This window comes from Pogoniulus pusillus, chromosome 22 (genome assembly GCF_015220805.1).
Source record: "Pogoniulus pusillus isolate bPogPus1 chromosome 22, bPogPus1.pri, whole genome shotgun sequence".
Lineage (NCBI taxonomy): Eukaryota > Metazoa > Chordata > Aves > Piciformes > Lybiidae > Pogoniulus > Pogoniulus pusillus.
Window position 1 is genome coordinate 12,453,851 of NC_087285.1, and position 15,367 is coordinate 12,469,217.

The window sequence follows — 15,367 nt, forward strand, 5'->3', positions numbered from 1 at the left end:
GTGATACCCGTAGGAAGACATTTGAAAAGTACAGGTATGAGTTGGTCTGGCAAAAGTATGCAGGTGTCGACTTAATTAAATTCAGAACATTCTAGTTGTGTGTTCCCTGGTAGGATTATGCTTAATTAGAAATTTATTAGTGGACAATTCAATTGGGTATCTTTTTGTGTAAGCAGCATTCCACCCTCTTGGAAACCTAAATGCAGTTCTTGTGAGCCAGTTAAAAAACACTTCCTTGACGTTCTTGGTGGCAAACATAGTTGTTGCTGTGCAGAGATAGTTCCTGTGTTTCCATGGGCAGTAAGGTGAGGCAGTAGGCAAAGCAAGCTCTCCAAAATGAGGATAGTCACTCCAAAGTCACGTCTGTCAGCTTCTGTGACTGACTAAAATACAGTAAACAATCTGTGGTGCAATCTATGGCTATTCCTGAAACTGTCTGAAAGGAAGAGAGAAAATAGAGTCCTAACTTTTGAAGTGGATAAACACCATTTTTCACGGCAAAAGCAAAAGGCTTTAGAAAAGCAACCTTGACTTTTGCAGCTCATGAAGCAACATAAGCAGTATAACAGAAAAAAACATGCCTTGCTTTTGGACAGCAGAATAGCCACCACTGTGCACAGGCTAGAGACTCATCCCTCCAGGCATCATGATGGGACAGGTGGCTTTGCAAGATAGGTTTAGATATTATGGTTAAACCAGACTTGTTTGCCAAGGAGAGGTCAGCCCTGATCATTTCTAAAGCACACAAGCTTTTACTATCTTTTTTTTGCTAGTGAGCTCTGTACCTCCCATGCAGCCCTCTGTGCCCCTAAGGTGGTAACAGGCAGCAGCCGCTGCCCTTTTCCTAAGTGTGCTGCTCTGTCCTTTCTGTGCAGCCTACACTTGTGGTGCATGCTCACCGGACTTAGCCCGAGATGAGTCTTTCTGTGGATAGACAGGAGGTTGAGCAGGGAAGGCAGGGCTTCTTTCTGCCACAAGGCAAGGCACTGGTCTCAGGTGCCTCCGTTTTTCTTGCCGCAGAAAGGGGTTATCCATACAAGCTCTGCTTTTCACTGTAACACTATTGGGAGGGTTAATTAAACAGTTAAAACAGAGACTGTTTCTCTTGTGATAGGCAATTGTTCAGAGCACTTAGCTGGCCTACTTTCTAACTGCTTTTGTCTGAACTTAGTAGCTCTCTAAACAAGAACAAAATCCTATGCAAATGTCTCTCTTTTAATGTCATGGAAATAGGGAAACACACAAAGACGATATGGAATTTGGCACAGATTACATTCCTTGCTTCAATGTGTAATTTCATTTGATACACATATCTGCTTTAATGGAAGGCAGAATGAATGTATTTAGGATGGAAATTAGAAGATGGTGTCTGTCAGAAAAGTGATGCTGCAGGAGGGACCACTTTGACTCCAGGAAACTGGCACCTGCGTGTTCCCATAGCACCTTACATGGCCTCAATTCAGGCTCAAGAGCAAGCTGTGCTCATCTGGGTACTTGTGGGGATACATGTGGTAAAGTGGGCACCTGGAGGTGCTCCACAATAAGATTTAGCTACCTCCCTTTCCAAATGAAGCTGAGGACACTACTTCTAAAAGACTCTCCCAACAGCAGCGGAGGAGGAATACAAATCATACACACTAAGTGTTTAACCCATTAATTTTGCCTAACTTAACCTCTGAACCCCTTCAGTGTGAAAGGTCTCTCTTGAATCCCTGGGCCCAGCAGCTTATTCCAACACTGAAAATTAAATATCTTCCAGGAAGAAGCAATACAAGCAGGTAGTTTGGAAGATTCATTTAAAAACACAAACCAAGGCAGATCAGGAATTTCCACTACATTTTTTGGTTTAGTTCACAGAAAGATGATACTTCTTTGATGTTTTTTAGAGGCTTTAAATGTGCAGGCTAGATGCAGCTTTTTATTAGATGTCAGAGGTACGTTTGATTCCAGAACCTCCCACTTCAGTGTAATTTAAATCTTGCAAACATCCTACACATGTACCTTATGCAACATAAAGTGAAAATAACATTTTAGAACTGAATCACCACTCAATAAAGCTGACAGAAAAGGTAGAAAAGGGATTGATTAGTTCCTCAGGTATTCAGTTCCACACCACAGAAGGAGGAATTCCAGTATTTGTTGGCAGCAAAATTACTTTGAGATGATTCTGGATTTTCTCTGATAGCGACGTGCCAGTTTAGGAGATCTTAGAATCAACCAGGTTAGAAGAGACCTCCAAGATCATCCAGTCCAACCTAGCACCCAGCCCTAGCCAGTCAACTAGACCATGGCACTAAGTCTTTTCTTGAATACCTCCAGAGATGGTGACTCCACCACCTCCCTGGGCAGCCCAGATCTTTATGGGAGAGGTATAAACACCCACACCTCCCCTTAAATCTGTTTCTGTTTGATACTAAGTCAATTCTGGTCATCTGCATCTAAAAGCAGACTTCTGTCTGGTTTGATGAGAGGGAAAGAGCTAGTTTGTGTCTGAGGCACAATGCTGGGCAATATGAGACTTTATTTCTGTCCCTAGCCATGACACACACCTGAGTCATGACCTAGAAAAGACCAAACTGTCAAAACTGATGGATAATGTTGGAAATCTGAACCTCTTGTTTCTCTACTGCAATTTCCTTCTGAGGCAAGCAAATGCTGCAATAGCTACAACATTTATATAAGGACTACAATTTTAAAATTTCCTTTGGAACAAAAAGCTTTTTTGTAACATTCTGGACTCTGACTATTGCCAACACAAACATGTACTCCTGGTGTGAAGATTATTTTCTTTTCTTTTAACATCATTCCTTACTGAAGTGAGCTAGCTGACAAGATGCAGTGTTTTCACTTGAGAACTTGATGATGCAATCAAAATAATCTCCAATCTGATGAATCAGTGCTTATCTTAGCCAATTTTCCCTAATGTTTATCTGATAGGCTTAAACCCACTGGCCTGCTTGTACAAACACACCTTTATAGGGTTCTGTGCTGTAAAGGGAGATGGAGATAACTATTTCTAGAACCACTTATGTTTTCTCACAGGAGACTTGTGAATCTCTTTTGGATTTAACCTTAGAAGAAGTAAGGAAGAATTACGAGATTGAAAAACCACAGAGGAAATTTTTTGGCCTTATCCCAGCATCTTTCTCAGCATCGGAGATGCCCAGTCCTGAATTTGGCCTGGTGGTTGATGGCAGGACACTGAACATCATTTTCCAGGGAGGCCTGGAGAAGAAGTTCCTGGCACTGACGAAGCATTGCCGCTCGGTGTTGTGCTGTCGTTCCACCCCCCTTCAGAAGAGCATGGTGGTCAAACTCGTCCGGAGACAGCTCAAAGTGATGACTCTCTCTATAGGTACCTCCAGTCTGATTCTCACAGGAGAAAGGGGGAAGCAAATTCTTCCTTTCTGAGCTATAGAAATGCATGGAATATATTGCACAAGCTACTCCTTCAGAGAGATATGATGGGAAAATAGCATTGAATAGCCCGATCAAAAAACATATGAAAGTCCTTCTTAAGCTTTCCTTGAGCAAATCTGGCCTGCAGTTACACAAGATGAAGACACTCTAAATTCAGAATCTCCCAGCAGTCCCTTTCATGCACACCAGTACAAATGTATGTACACATTCCCTCCAGAATGCCCTAGCTTTGGGCACGGAAAGCAGCAAACAGTAGTTACTGTTGTGTCTTTTCATAAAGCCCTTTTCCTGATGTATTTTCCCAACTGGCGAAAACAGAATTATCCCCAAAGTGGTATTTAAGCACTGACTCATTTGATTTTTACCTCCAAATAATGTGAAATATTTTGAGTTTCCTGCTCCACTTTTGGTAAGTGATCCCACTAAAATCCTTGCCAAATTGATTTTTATGACTTAAAAGTGAAAAATATACCTCTGTGGACCAAACAGAAAAGACAGACTCTAATGTATTTTAACACTTCTTGTATTTGCCTTAGAGCTCAAAATAGAATCTTTCAGCCTTCCACTTCATTTATTTTGCTTTACCAGCTAACCTAATTCACAATCTCCACGCTGCAATCAACAACCATAGCTGTTCATTCCATGGAAATTTGGTTATGTATTTAACATACTGTTGCACGTTGAAATGAGCAGAATAACTCCTGAAACTGTCTTGTTACATTGTCAACTGCAATCAAATTTATAGTATAATTTGAAGAAGTCAGAGAAGTAGGGTGCTTCAAAGCATGATGATGAGCATGTGGAGTTCACCAAGCAGAAATGTGTGAAACAATGCAGATGTAGATGGTGGCTGTGCCACCACCCAGCTGGTTGCAGTGTCAGGCCTAGCCCTGGTGGATCCAAGTCTCTTGGGAAGGAGAATGTTCCAACCAATATCAGAGCCTAGAGGTTATGATCACCCGATGATGAATTACCCCAGTTAAGATGCAAGGCAGTGAAGAACAGCCTTTACTTAGTATTTCTAGGCTTATTTTCTTGTTCTGATATAGTCACTTAATATCAAGAACCCTTTCTTGCACCTTTATTGTTCCCTCCTGTCCTCCCATTCTAGGCGATGGCGCAAATGATGTAAGCATGATTCAAGCAGCTGATGTGGGAGTTGGAATATCTGGCCAAGAAGGCATGCAGGTATCCCTTCAATTCATTTCCATTCTGCTGTTGTCACGTGGTCTCTTGCTGTTTAGTGAGTTTCACAGCAGCCCTGTACTCTTGCCTGTCATCTGCAAAATGTAAGTTGGCATTATTACAGTCATAAATTAATATGCAGTTTGTGATTATGGGTCCAGCCAAAAAAAAGAGCATTTTGAGCCAACAATTAGCATGCATGAACAAATGTGTGTTTGTTCATAAGCCTGGAAAATTAGCAGATGCCTGGCCAGTGTCAGGTTAGCATCTGGTTTCTGATTCATTTCCAGGTTTTGTTCACTCTCTACAAGGGTTTGATGCCCAAAACTCTTTCCCATGCATCTCCCTTCCTTATTCCCTAAGGTGGCAATTTCTGCAGCGATCAAAAACTTCCAACTATTTTCTCTAGACTCTTGCATGGTTTTGGTTTGGCTTTGTTGTTTTCCAGACCATGCAGTACTAAGAGATGATTCCAATGCTCAGGTTCAAACTTCATCACACTGGGTGGAAAATCAAGTCTGTTATGAATCACTTTGTGTTCTTTCCCCCAAAGGCTGTGATGGCTAGTGACTTTGCAATAGCCCGATTTAAGCACCTCAAGAAACTGCTTCTTGTACATGGACATTGGTGTTACGCTCGTCTGGCTAAGATGGTGATTTACTTCTTCTACAAAAACGTGGTAAGGTTGTTAAGCTTCTGGAAATGTCCATCCCAGCAAAGATTCAGTCTAGAGAAGGGAGGGGTGGAAGGGTGTAGGCATTGGGGTGTTCTTGTTTTGTTTTTTCCAGGTTATACTCTCTGAGTTTTTAAAAAGAGACAGTTCCTGTCTCTTCCCTTTGCAAGTTTATAGTATGCTGCCTCCCTCTTAGTGATGTGCTGTATAAAGCAGTGAGGATAATGTGAGTTCTAAATATGCTTTAAAATAGCATTACTCCAGAGGGGAAAAAGGACTCAAGGCTTAGTAACTTATATACAGTAGTTCAAGAAACTTTATTAATAATACCCCTGAGCCTTAAAATAAAATTTGCATGAGGAAGAAGAGATTATTAGTGCTAGAATGCAGGAGATGACTCTGCACCAAAGATTGGGTTGCCTGTGAAGCCTCTGCATTTTTTTGCATGTAATTTGATAGGAACCACTTTGTAAGTAATGGTGCAGTCATATCTGGCATTTTTATTAAAAGTTTAATGTATATGCAAATGAGCTGTGCATTGAAGAATAATGTGAGGTGTAAAAAACCTGATAGTGATACAGTTTTTACAGGACTGTGCAAACAAGGCTGTTTGACATGAAATACACCAAGAATGAAAAAATGTTTGCTTAGAATTTGAAGTGTCTGTTGGAATTTTTTAATAGCTGTTTTGAATAAGGATTACTTCTTATCACTGTTAAAATTTATAGTAGAAATTGAAACTTTTTTTTTTCCTTGACTGGATATCTTTTTAGAGTCCAAAGGGTATTTATTTGCAATGTAAAGTAGCTCTTCAGACTGGGCTACTGCTGCTCTATTATCTTCCAAGTACTATGAGGGAACAGGAGGCCTTTGATTTTGGATGGACAAGCAGTCTGTAAAAGGATTTTAAAATTTGCTGCTCAGAGCTGTGAACAGTTTACTTAATTATTCTCTGATATTTTCTTAAAGGAACCAAATGGCTTTTTAAAAAGCTGCATCACAGTGGATTGATGTGAAGTAGACCCTTAAGATATAGTGCTCTGTGGAATAGAAGTGCCAAGCTGCCTGGTGGCACCATTAACCAAAATAATGTCTCTGTTGGTAATAAATGTGCTTGCATAAACTTCACAGGTGAAATTATGAGAGACATAGACCACCTATGCATTGCAAACTAAAGGATCCAGATCAGCTTTAACAGTAGGGGTGGGGGGGAAAGAGGATGTAAAGGAGAGGCCACAGGAAAGGTGCAGCTTCATGACACCCAGGACCTAAAGAAAAATGAAATAAAATCAGTGTGAAGAATGTGCTTCTGCCCAAGTGGGGAGCCACAGTTCAGCTTGTAATAGGATGGTTTTGTATCTGCTTCTCCACAGAGCTATGTCAACTTGCTCTTCTGGTACCAGTTCTTCTGTGGGTTCTCAGGCAGCACAATGATAGATTACTGGCAGATGATATTTTTCAATCTCTTCTTCACCTCGATGCCCCCTCTTCTCTTTGGAGTCCTGGATAGACATGTCTCTGCAGAAACACTTCTGGGTTTGCCTCAGCTGTACAAAAATGGACAAAATTCAGAGGTATGTCTTGACTGCTGAAATAACTGCTTAATAAGCCAAAGGACCACCAGGGGGGTTGGTTTTGCAAAGGAAATAAGAGTTTAGATGTCCTTGGAACCAAATGACCTCTTTATGGTTTCTAGTTTACTGATGGTCACTGAAAGAAGGTATAATTGTAGCTGTCAGAAGAACTGGTAAGGAACATTATGATCAAAGTTGCTTCCTGGAAGCGAGGCTGGGTGCTTGGTCATAGTTGGAATATGTAACTGGGAAGCTTTATCCTGCTGTTAGATATATGGAGCAATTCAGTTTGGAACCATCATGCTGCATTCTAATGAGTAAAGTTATGTGTCAGTAGTGAGTCAGCCTTTTGTTTGGTGTTCCTGATCTGAAGAGATGATGGAGGAAATATGTCTATGTTTATATGCATACACATTTTGGACATATATCCATTGGATATATATGCAATTTCTCAGTGAAGGCATTGGGAAAAATTGATAAAACAAGATGAGAACTGTAACAAATAAGGGTAAAATAATCTAGCTGATCCCTGATTAAACTCTGCTCAGATTTGATGCTTCAAACAGTCTCAACCCACTGAAGAAGAAATGCTTGTTGAAAAGATTACAGGAAAAGTGACAAGAAAATGTAAACACTTACATTGGTAAACAACCCAACATTGTTTTCTGCTCTGAAGTTCAGAAATACATATGTAAATACATACAGGATTTTATCCAAAATTGCTGTCTTCACTCTTCCAGCCATAAAGTGTTTCATTTATTTAGTTCTTATAGTCAGTATTGATAACCCTCAGAAAACACACAGGAAATACGTTGGTTTTCACCTCAGTTTGGCTGCCAGGTTTAGAGAACCAGTCTGCTCTCCGTGTGTTTGCAAGGAGCACACATATACAGGCATACACATCTGGGTTTACATATGCACAGAGTGCAGCACACTTATTCCCAAATTGCCTTTGCATCTTTAAATGAAAATTATTAAAATGCTAATAAACAAAATTGGAAGGGGCTTTAGTTTTACATCACAAAATTGTAGGGCACTTAGGAATTCTTCTCTGCTCTTTGTTTCCCAACACCAACTTTCATTATCCCAGACTGTGCTTCCTTAGCACTGATGAGCACTGGGGATTCACATTGTGTTCTGAAAAACCCAGGCAAGGGAATGCAGAATTTGAGAAATCTTTGTGAGATTTCCCATCACTTTTCTTAGGAGCTCTCAGACCTCAGATACATGTGAAATATATGTTCTTTACCATTTTGAAGAGGTCATGGTTGTTGTTTCTATATTTTGTCTGAAGTGAAACAGCAGGAGCCTAGCCTTCTGTCACTCCAGTGATGCACCCCACTCCCTGGAAGCGTGGCCCCACAGATCACTAGATAAGTTTAAATATGATCAGTAGTCAGATTAAAATGTCACAAAATAGAGATTTCAACACAATGAATCTTAACAGGAAGGATTTTTGACCAGTTCTATAGCTCTAGGAAGAGGTTTGCTTGGAAAAGGTTTTGAGGAATGGGATTGTTGGAGGAGGGATAGGGCTTCACGACATCCAACTTAGCTGACTGGCTCATCTTCCTAAGGTTTGTCTTTATTTAACACATAGAAAATGCTTGTTATGAGATAAGCCTTGGGGCTAAACCAGCTGTTCAGGAGGCATTTACTCATGAAGGGATAGCAGCTAGCTATAATCAGTAGCGTGAATGGAAGCAGAACAGACAGCACTTGCGTCTGCACTAGAGATGTGTGTCCCATCGCAATGACTGTTATCTATAAACTCCTGCAGATATACAAGCTATCGGCCTTTGCTCTTACAATGTTGGATGCCTTCTATCAGAGCCTCATTTGTTTCTTTGTTCCCTATTTGGTAAGTGCCATGCTCATTAATATTCTCATTCTCCTATCACCCTTTTAAAAATAGAAAAAATTACTTCTGAGTAGCAAAGTTTCATCACAGTCTGTCTGCCTGCTTTCTAGACGTACAAAGACTCTGACATAGACGTGTTTTCCTTTGGAAACTCCATCAACACCATCTCCCTCCTGACCATTCTCTTACACCAGGCACTAGAAATGAAAACATGGGTATGTACTTCACCTGTCCTGTTTTGTTCTTTTATGACCATAGCATACTGCGTAGCATTGTCTTTCAGAGTCATTTACCTGAATTCTGGGTCACAAAAAGCAAGTAACAGATGCACAGAGATTTCACAATGTGCCAGAATTATTACCCTCAGGATAATACCTTCATGTGCACAGCAACAGATTTTGTTTCTACTGTGCCTTTGGACCAGGGCAGGACACAGTTTTTACATACTTCAATATATGAGAATATGTTTCTTGAAGAACTGTATTCGCTGTCGCTGTTGTTTTGTAAGTTAATCTCCAGGAGTTTCTCCTACTATACTTTTCAGTAGAGTGACTATTGCTTATGTTCTTCCCAGCCTGCCTTTGTAACCTTCTATCTTACACCCAGAGCCAGAGTCTCACAAGCATTGCTGTAATTTCCTGCAATTCTACTTACAGACCCTGTACCACCTGGTAACAATGACTGGCAGTGTGCTGTTTTACCTCGTCTTCTCTCTCATCTACAATGCCACCTGTGTGGTCTGCAACCCTCCCAACAACCCATACTGGATTATGGAGAGACAGCTTTCAGAGCCCACCTTCTGGTTACTGTGCCTTACTACCCCGGTCATCGCACTCTTGCCAAGGTCTGAGTGATGCAGTTTCCTCTCAGTTTTCATTTTGGGGACATGCAGTCATTCCAATGAAATAACCATAATCATGTTGTGTATAGAAATGTGATATGTGGGGCACGTGTGCTGTATGGGGATGAGTTATCAGTGTGGAAGTCAGATGTCTGGGTTCAACTTTCCAGTTCATGAGCCATTTGCTTATCCAGTTATATAACCCTAGATGAGTCACTATATATCTGCTGCTTTAGTTTTCCCATCAGGAAAACCTTTCTTTCTGGGGTGCTTCAAAGTTTACCAGCACAAAGCTGCTATGTAATTGTTCACTATCACAGACAAAATGTTGTCTTGCTGATCAAGGCTAGAAGGCAAGCCTTTGAAATACTCCTATATGCTTTAATCTGTTTCTTAAGCACATTACAGTGCATTACTAAGCCAAATTTAACAATATTTCTATGTGAAATAAGTTTCTGCATTTCTGAATTATAGTTTTACACTGTGCAACAAATCAGTTATGTTAAAGATAGCTTTAACTGAGACTGAATAATATTTGGAGAGGAATAATTACTTTGATAAGTTGCTTTTTAAAAAGTATTTGAGAACATGATCCTGTTCCCATATATGTGTATGTTAACCTTACTACCTTAATCATTCTTTAAGCTTTGTCTGAGTTGCACCACTTATGTGTGCCTGAACAATGGAAGTAATGGGCTTGTTTGACTATCTTCAATGTTTCCTCCTCTTCCTAATTGTCATGAAGTAGTGCAGCATATTGCAGAAATCAAGAAAATATGTTTAGTATCTGATTTTGTAGGTACTGTAAGGCATTAGAATCTGAGCTTTCACTTTGTCTAAAAAAATGAACCTTTCAAGACTAGATAATATTTTTCTTCACATTATTATTTGCCCATTTGAGTTAAGATGCTCTTGTGATTTCATGTTATATAACTTCAGGTCAGGATAAACAACACATAGTTCAGTAAGGTCTCTTGTCTCCTAGGCAGGGCATCTCTTTCCAGTCTGTTGTGTCCCTGTGTGGTTTTTGTTTTCCTATCAGCCTTCATTCACAGTGTCATTTTTGACCTTGAGCTACATCCAAAAAAAAGTGGTTAGAAAGCTCTTACATCCATCTTGGGAATTCAGCAAGGTTAACATTGGTGGTGCCTCAGCAGAACATTGAGCTTAAAGATTTATATCTTGATATATTCAAAATTGGAGTACTTCTGTTCCTTCACATAGGTATCCCAGATTATTATCCAGCCCCTAGTTTCTGCTACAACCTAGCTGTGCCAGCATATAATAGCAGTGGTGAAAACACCTTTTGTTAAAACACACTTGATTTTAAGTTTCAGCTGGTTCATCTCACCATGCTGTCTGCTCCCCCACTATCTCCTTCAGAAATCAGTTGGAACCTTGAGATTCTGGTTTCTTTCTAAGAGGTTTTGTTAAAATCCTCACTGTCCTTGGTTCTTCCTTTTGCTGTTGCCTTCGATGCTAGCTGACACTTTGGAGACCCTGCAGGCACTGTGCAGGTGCTCACCAGAGTCCCTTCTGCATGCAGGCTCTCTCTGGAGCACAGTCTGGCAGTGCTTGGCACAGACTGCATCTTCTGTGCATCTGCATCTCAAAGCTGCCTCTGAACTCAGCTTTGGGACATGAACAGCACAACATAAGGTACTAAAACCCTCGAGTCCGAGAAGAAAAGCATCTGAATCTCATGTTCATTTATTGGCAAAGCCAGGCGCTATGTCCCTTGGAGGATTTCAAAATACAGCTTTGGAAGGCAGACTGTGGTCTGTCAGGAAGCCTTGCAGAGGTCCTACAGATCTCACACACCACAGGGCTGTGGGAAGGGCAGGAGCAAGTGAAAACCGCCCACAAAATACTTCTGGTTGGAAGAGATCTGGAATATCATCCAGCCCAACCTTCAACCCAGCACTAAAGGATCAAGACTAAGTTCCACACCATGCTTGAACAGGATGGAAGACAGAATTTTTCCTTTCCTTCTCTGTCCTCTTGCCTGGTTCACCTGCAACTTTTACAGAAGACAACCTGAGATGAAAGACAGGCCAATATGATCCATACTAGATCCGCACAGATGGACTTAGGCCCTCTGTAGTTGTGTTCTTAGCTGTCCAACCGCACAGCTCCCAGACCTGAGATGCTATGGGACTGACCAGCCTGAGCGCAGGCTTAGCCCAGTATGTGTTTATCCACTCCTACTCATGCAGATAGACCTGCAAAACTCACTGCCTTAAAAAAGCCTTTTCTGTAATAAGCTTGTTAGGCTTTTTAATCTTGTTATACTTATTTATGCATGCATTTAGCAGCAGGATGTGAAAGTGGCAGCTTTCTTAATACAATTTCAAAGAGTCCTCATGTTTGCTTTAAAATATATATTGAGGCCATCTATGTTAAGGTCAAACACTCTTAGCAAGTTGCTTTGCAAGAGACTTTAGTTTTCAGACAAAACTAGCTTGACACAGAGAGAAGATGTGTGCTCTCTCACTGCACACAATATACAGTTATATAAGTTCTCCATCCTACAAAGGGCAGGTAGGGCACATTTTATTTACTGCCTCTCTGAGCAAGTCCACAAGCTGAGGTTTCTTAATTTGTAGGTTGGTATTATCTATCAAATTAAGAGTCCTTCTTTAGCTTGTTTTAGCACTATAAATATAATCCAATCTCCTCAGTTGCTACATCTCTTAGTGATCTTCTGTGTGTCCTTCTGGATCTGTTCAGCAATCAGACAGCACTGTTATTTATTTAGTATTTATATACACCTAGTTGACTCTATTAAGGTCAAGGTAAGTATATTGTTACATGTTGCATAAAGACACAGGAGTCAGCTTCCATCTACCTTGTACGAGGTGTCTACCAGATGCCTGTATAGGAAGGAAAATTAGCAATGGGATTGGTGTTAGGTGATGCAGATTATGGACAGAAGCACTGGTAACACAATGCCTTCTCTTCCTTTTTCATCAGGCTCTTAGTTTATGTTCTGCAAGGAACCTTTGGAACATCTCTGCTTCTGAAAGCACAGCAGATAGATAAACTTCCCAAAGAGCAACGGGACCTTGAAATCCAGAAATTGAGATCAACAAAACTAACTACTTCTGGTGCATCTGTAGCATCACCTGCACCTAATGAAGACCTTTGCCAGAACATGAGCAACTTATGTGTGTCACCGTTTTTACACCCAGCAGCCACAGCAGCTATGCCTGGAGACACAGAAAGCCAGGGACTTCCCATGTCTGAAGTGAATCCTCTCAGGAAACAGGTACCAGAAGAAGGCTACTATTTCTTTAATAGGTGGGCAGAGGAAGAATCTACTGCCACAAAGGCTTCAGCAGGACCTTTCTCTGGCCATTACCCCGCTGTCACCAGCAGAGTAACAACTCCAGGACAGAACGGTGGCAAACTAACTAAAGCTAATACTAACAACTTGAGCCACGGCAGCCATCGGCGATCTGTGAGTGCAGTGACACTCTGAAGAAACACTCCAAAATGGGATCCACAGCCCATGTGGAGAAAGATACCATAGGGAAAATAAAAAAGTCTCTTTATACTTAATGATGATGCTCACTACAGAAGGGGAGAGAGCTGTGTGGACTAGTGCAATAATGCCTCTAATATGCAACTTTTCTTAAGTGCATATATAGTTTGGATTTGTCATTACATGACTTCTTGATCTACCTTCTTTTGTCTCATTAGAGGAATGTTCCATGAGCATTATAGAGTTGCTGAGAAATGTACAATTACTTTCTTTCATCAAGGAATATTTTCCTTTCATAGCAATAGGGATAATTGTACTAGTGATGTTTCAATGTTGTTATGCTATTGAGGTAATAGAAAGAAAATCCATTCTACATTAAGCTGCGTCTTACAGCAACACATTCTGCTTGAGCTTTTACTGTCAAAGTTAGAACTTACTAACTTAAAAGTTACAGTTCTGCCTGCAAAATATGTTACCTCCTGGTATTAAAGATATTTTCAGAATAACAGCTTCTGAATAAGACTAGAGAATGATCTGAGGTTTAATATATTGACTTCATTTATATAATAATATCAAGTCTATAGTTTGTTTTCTCTGAACAGTAAGCTCAGTATTTTTATGCAGGCAATGGTTTGGTTTGCCCTGACACTGTTAAAATAAGGAAAACTGAGGTTTTGAATTAGAAGAATGCTAAAACAGAACTACATCAGCTAACTTGGGTGTAAGTGGGGTCTACTTCTTCATACCAACAAAAGTAGACCGATAAACAAGTCAAATTCAAGGATTTATGTTGCAGAATTCTAAAGTTGTCCATGCTTTTTCATCTAGAAATTCAGTTCCTTCCTTCTATTTTCCACATTATTATGTAGTGTTGCTGGATTCAATCAAGTATAAATCATGCTCCTCCCCACAGTTGGTTACATTCAGTAGTTGATGGAGATCTCAATGGAGATTTGGACAAGCAACATATGAAGGTCACTAATCACACTGCAGTAAGTACACGGTGCAGAATGGCCTAAATATGCATAACAGAGTCACCTTTTTCAGTATCACAGGGCAAAAAGATGCAAGAAAAAAAACATAACATGTCACCATCATCACTACCTATTGCAATGCAATGGAAGGTGACTTTGGTATTTCTTATAGAAATGTTGACTAGTAAGACCAATAGCCAAGTTTTTCTTTACAAGGTGGGATGAAATCTTAACTATGTTTTAAATTGAAGCCATGTCTACTTTTTGTGGTTCTAAGTAGTTTTTTTAGTCATTTTTTTTTAATACATGCTAAATTAATTTAGCTATTTACTACCTATCACAGTATGTGATCTGTTTAATAACCCGTGTAGGAAACACTAATTTAACTGCTGTGTATTATAATAATTATTGTAACCATATTCAAGAAGTTACTTAAAAGCAAGTCAGGCACAATTGAGTAACATGCCTGCCACTGAGATTTCTATGAGCCAGAGCAAGAGCACACATAGAACTGGAATTCTTGAAGTACTGTCAGCTGTAAAACAATTCAGAGAGAGAGCTCTGGGGGTGTTTTTTTGTGTGATGTACAAAATGAATGGAATTAGGCATAACTGAGATTATTGTTAATGGGGTGTGAGATTGCTCAAATGTTTCCTCACTTGCTGGCAATGGACCTTGGGTGATAAGACCTAGGATCAGGCCTTTACAATTCACAGGCATGTTTTTATATTAAATGGTCCACTTCTTGTGAACTTCAAAATGATGTCAATTCCTTAGACATTTGATTATAAAATGTGAAGTGTTTTTATAGTAATAAATGCAATGTGGTTGAGACTTGGTGTGTTATTGAGAGCACTAAAGCAGGGGCAGAGTGGTTTTCTAGTTGCCACCCACAAGTGGCAAATTTGTGTTTTCAGAGGCCACACTACAGGGGTGCTTATCATGTAAACTAGGTAACACAACTCTATGAATGTGCAAGAGGGATGACCAGGTATGGGAAAAGGCCAAAGGGAAAAAAAAGCAAAGGGAAGAATTGAGTTTGTTCTTTTCTCTTAGATATCTCAGAAATACAAAATAAGGTTTTAAACTGTGTAAAGAGGTGTGCCTTGTGCTCCAGCACAGAAACCAGTTTTCCCAAGGATGAACTGTGTATGTTTTGTCACTTTGTTGGCTGATGCTGCAATGTTTAATTCATTTGTTTGATTGCAGTTTGAGGTGATGTGGGAGTACAGAGCTGTTTGCTCTAGGGTAAGGTGACTGCGGGCAGGATGTAGCATGATTAGGTACTTGCAAGCAGCACTGATGAGTAAAAATATAAATGCAGGGACAAGAGACTCTTGAAGATAATGATCACA

The 15,367-nt window shown here is 40.2% G+C and overlaps 1 protein-coding gene across 7 annotated transcripts in view; it reads left to right on the forward strand.

Annotated features, from left to right (window-relative positions):
- Positions 1-14,844, forward strand: part of ATP10B (ATPase phospholipid transporting 10B (putative)) — a 67,730-nt gene extending 52,886 nt beyond the window's left edge. For all 7 annotated transcript variants that reach the window (XM_064161753.1, XM_064161754.1, XM_064161752.1 and 4 more), the window contains 8 exons: positions 3,043-3,355; positions 4,532-4,608; positions 5,159-5,284; positions 6,652-6,852; positions 8,633-8,713; positions 8,824-8,928; positions 9,370-9,557; positions 12,528-14,844. In XM_064161753.1, coding sequence (XP_064017823.1) covers positions 3,043-3,355; positions 4,532-4,608; positions 5,159-5,284; positions 6,652-6,852; positions 8,633-8,713; positions 8,824-8,928; positions 9,370-9,557; positions 12,528-13,035 — 1,599 coding nt within the window. In that variant the 3' untranslated portion in view covers positions 13,036-14,844. The remainder of the gene's footprint in view (positions 1-3,042; positions 3,356-4,531; positions 4,609-5,158; positions 5,285-6,651; positions 6,853-8,632; positions 8,714-8,823; positions 8,929-9,369; positions 9,558-12,527) is intronic.
- The last annotated feature ends 523 nt before the right edge of the window (positions 14,845-15,367 follow it).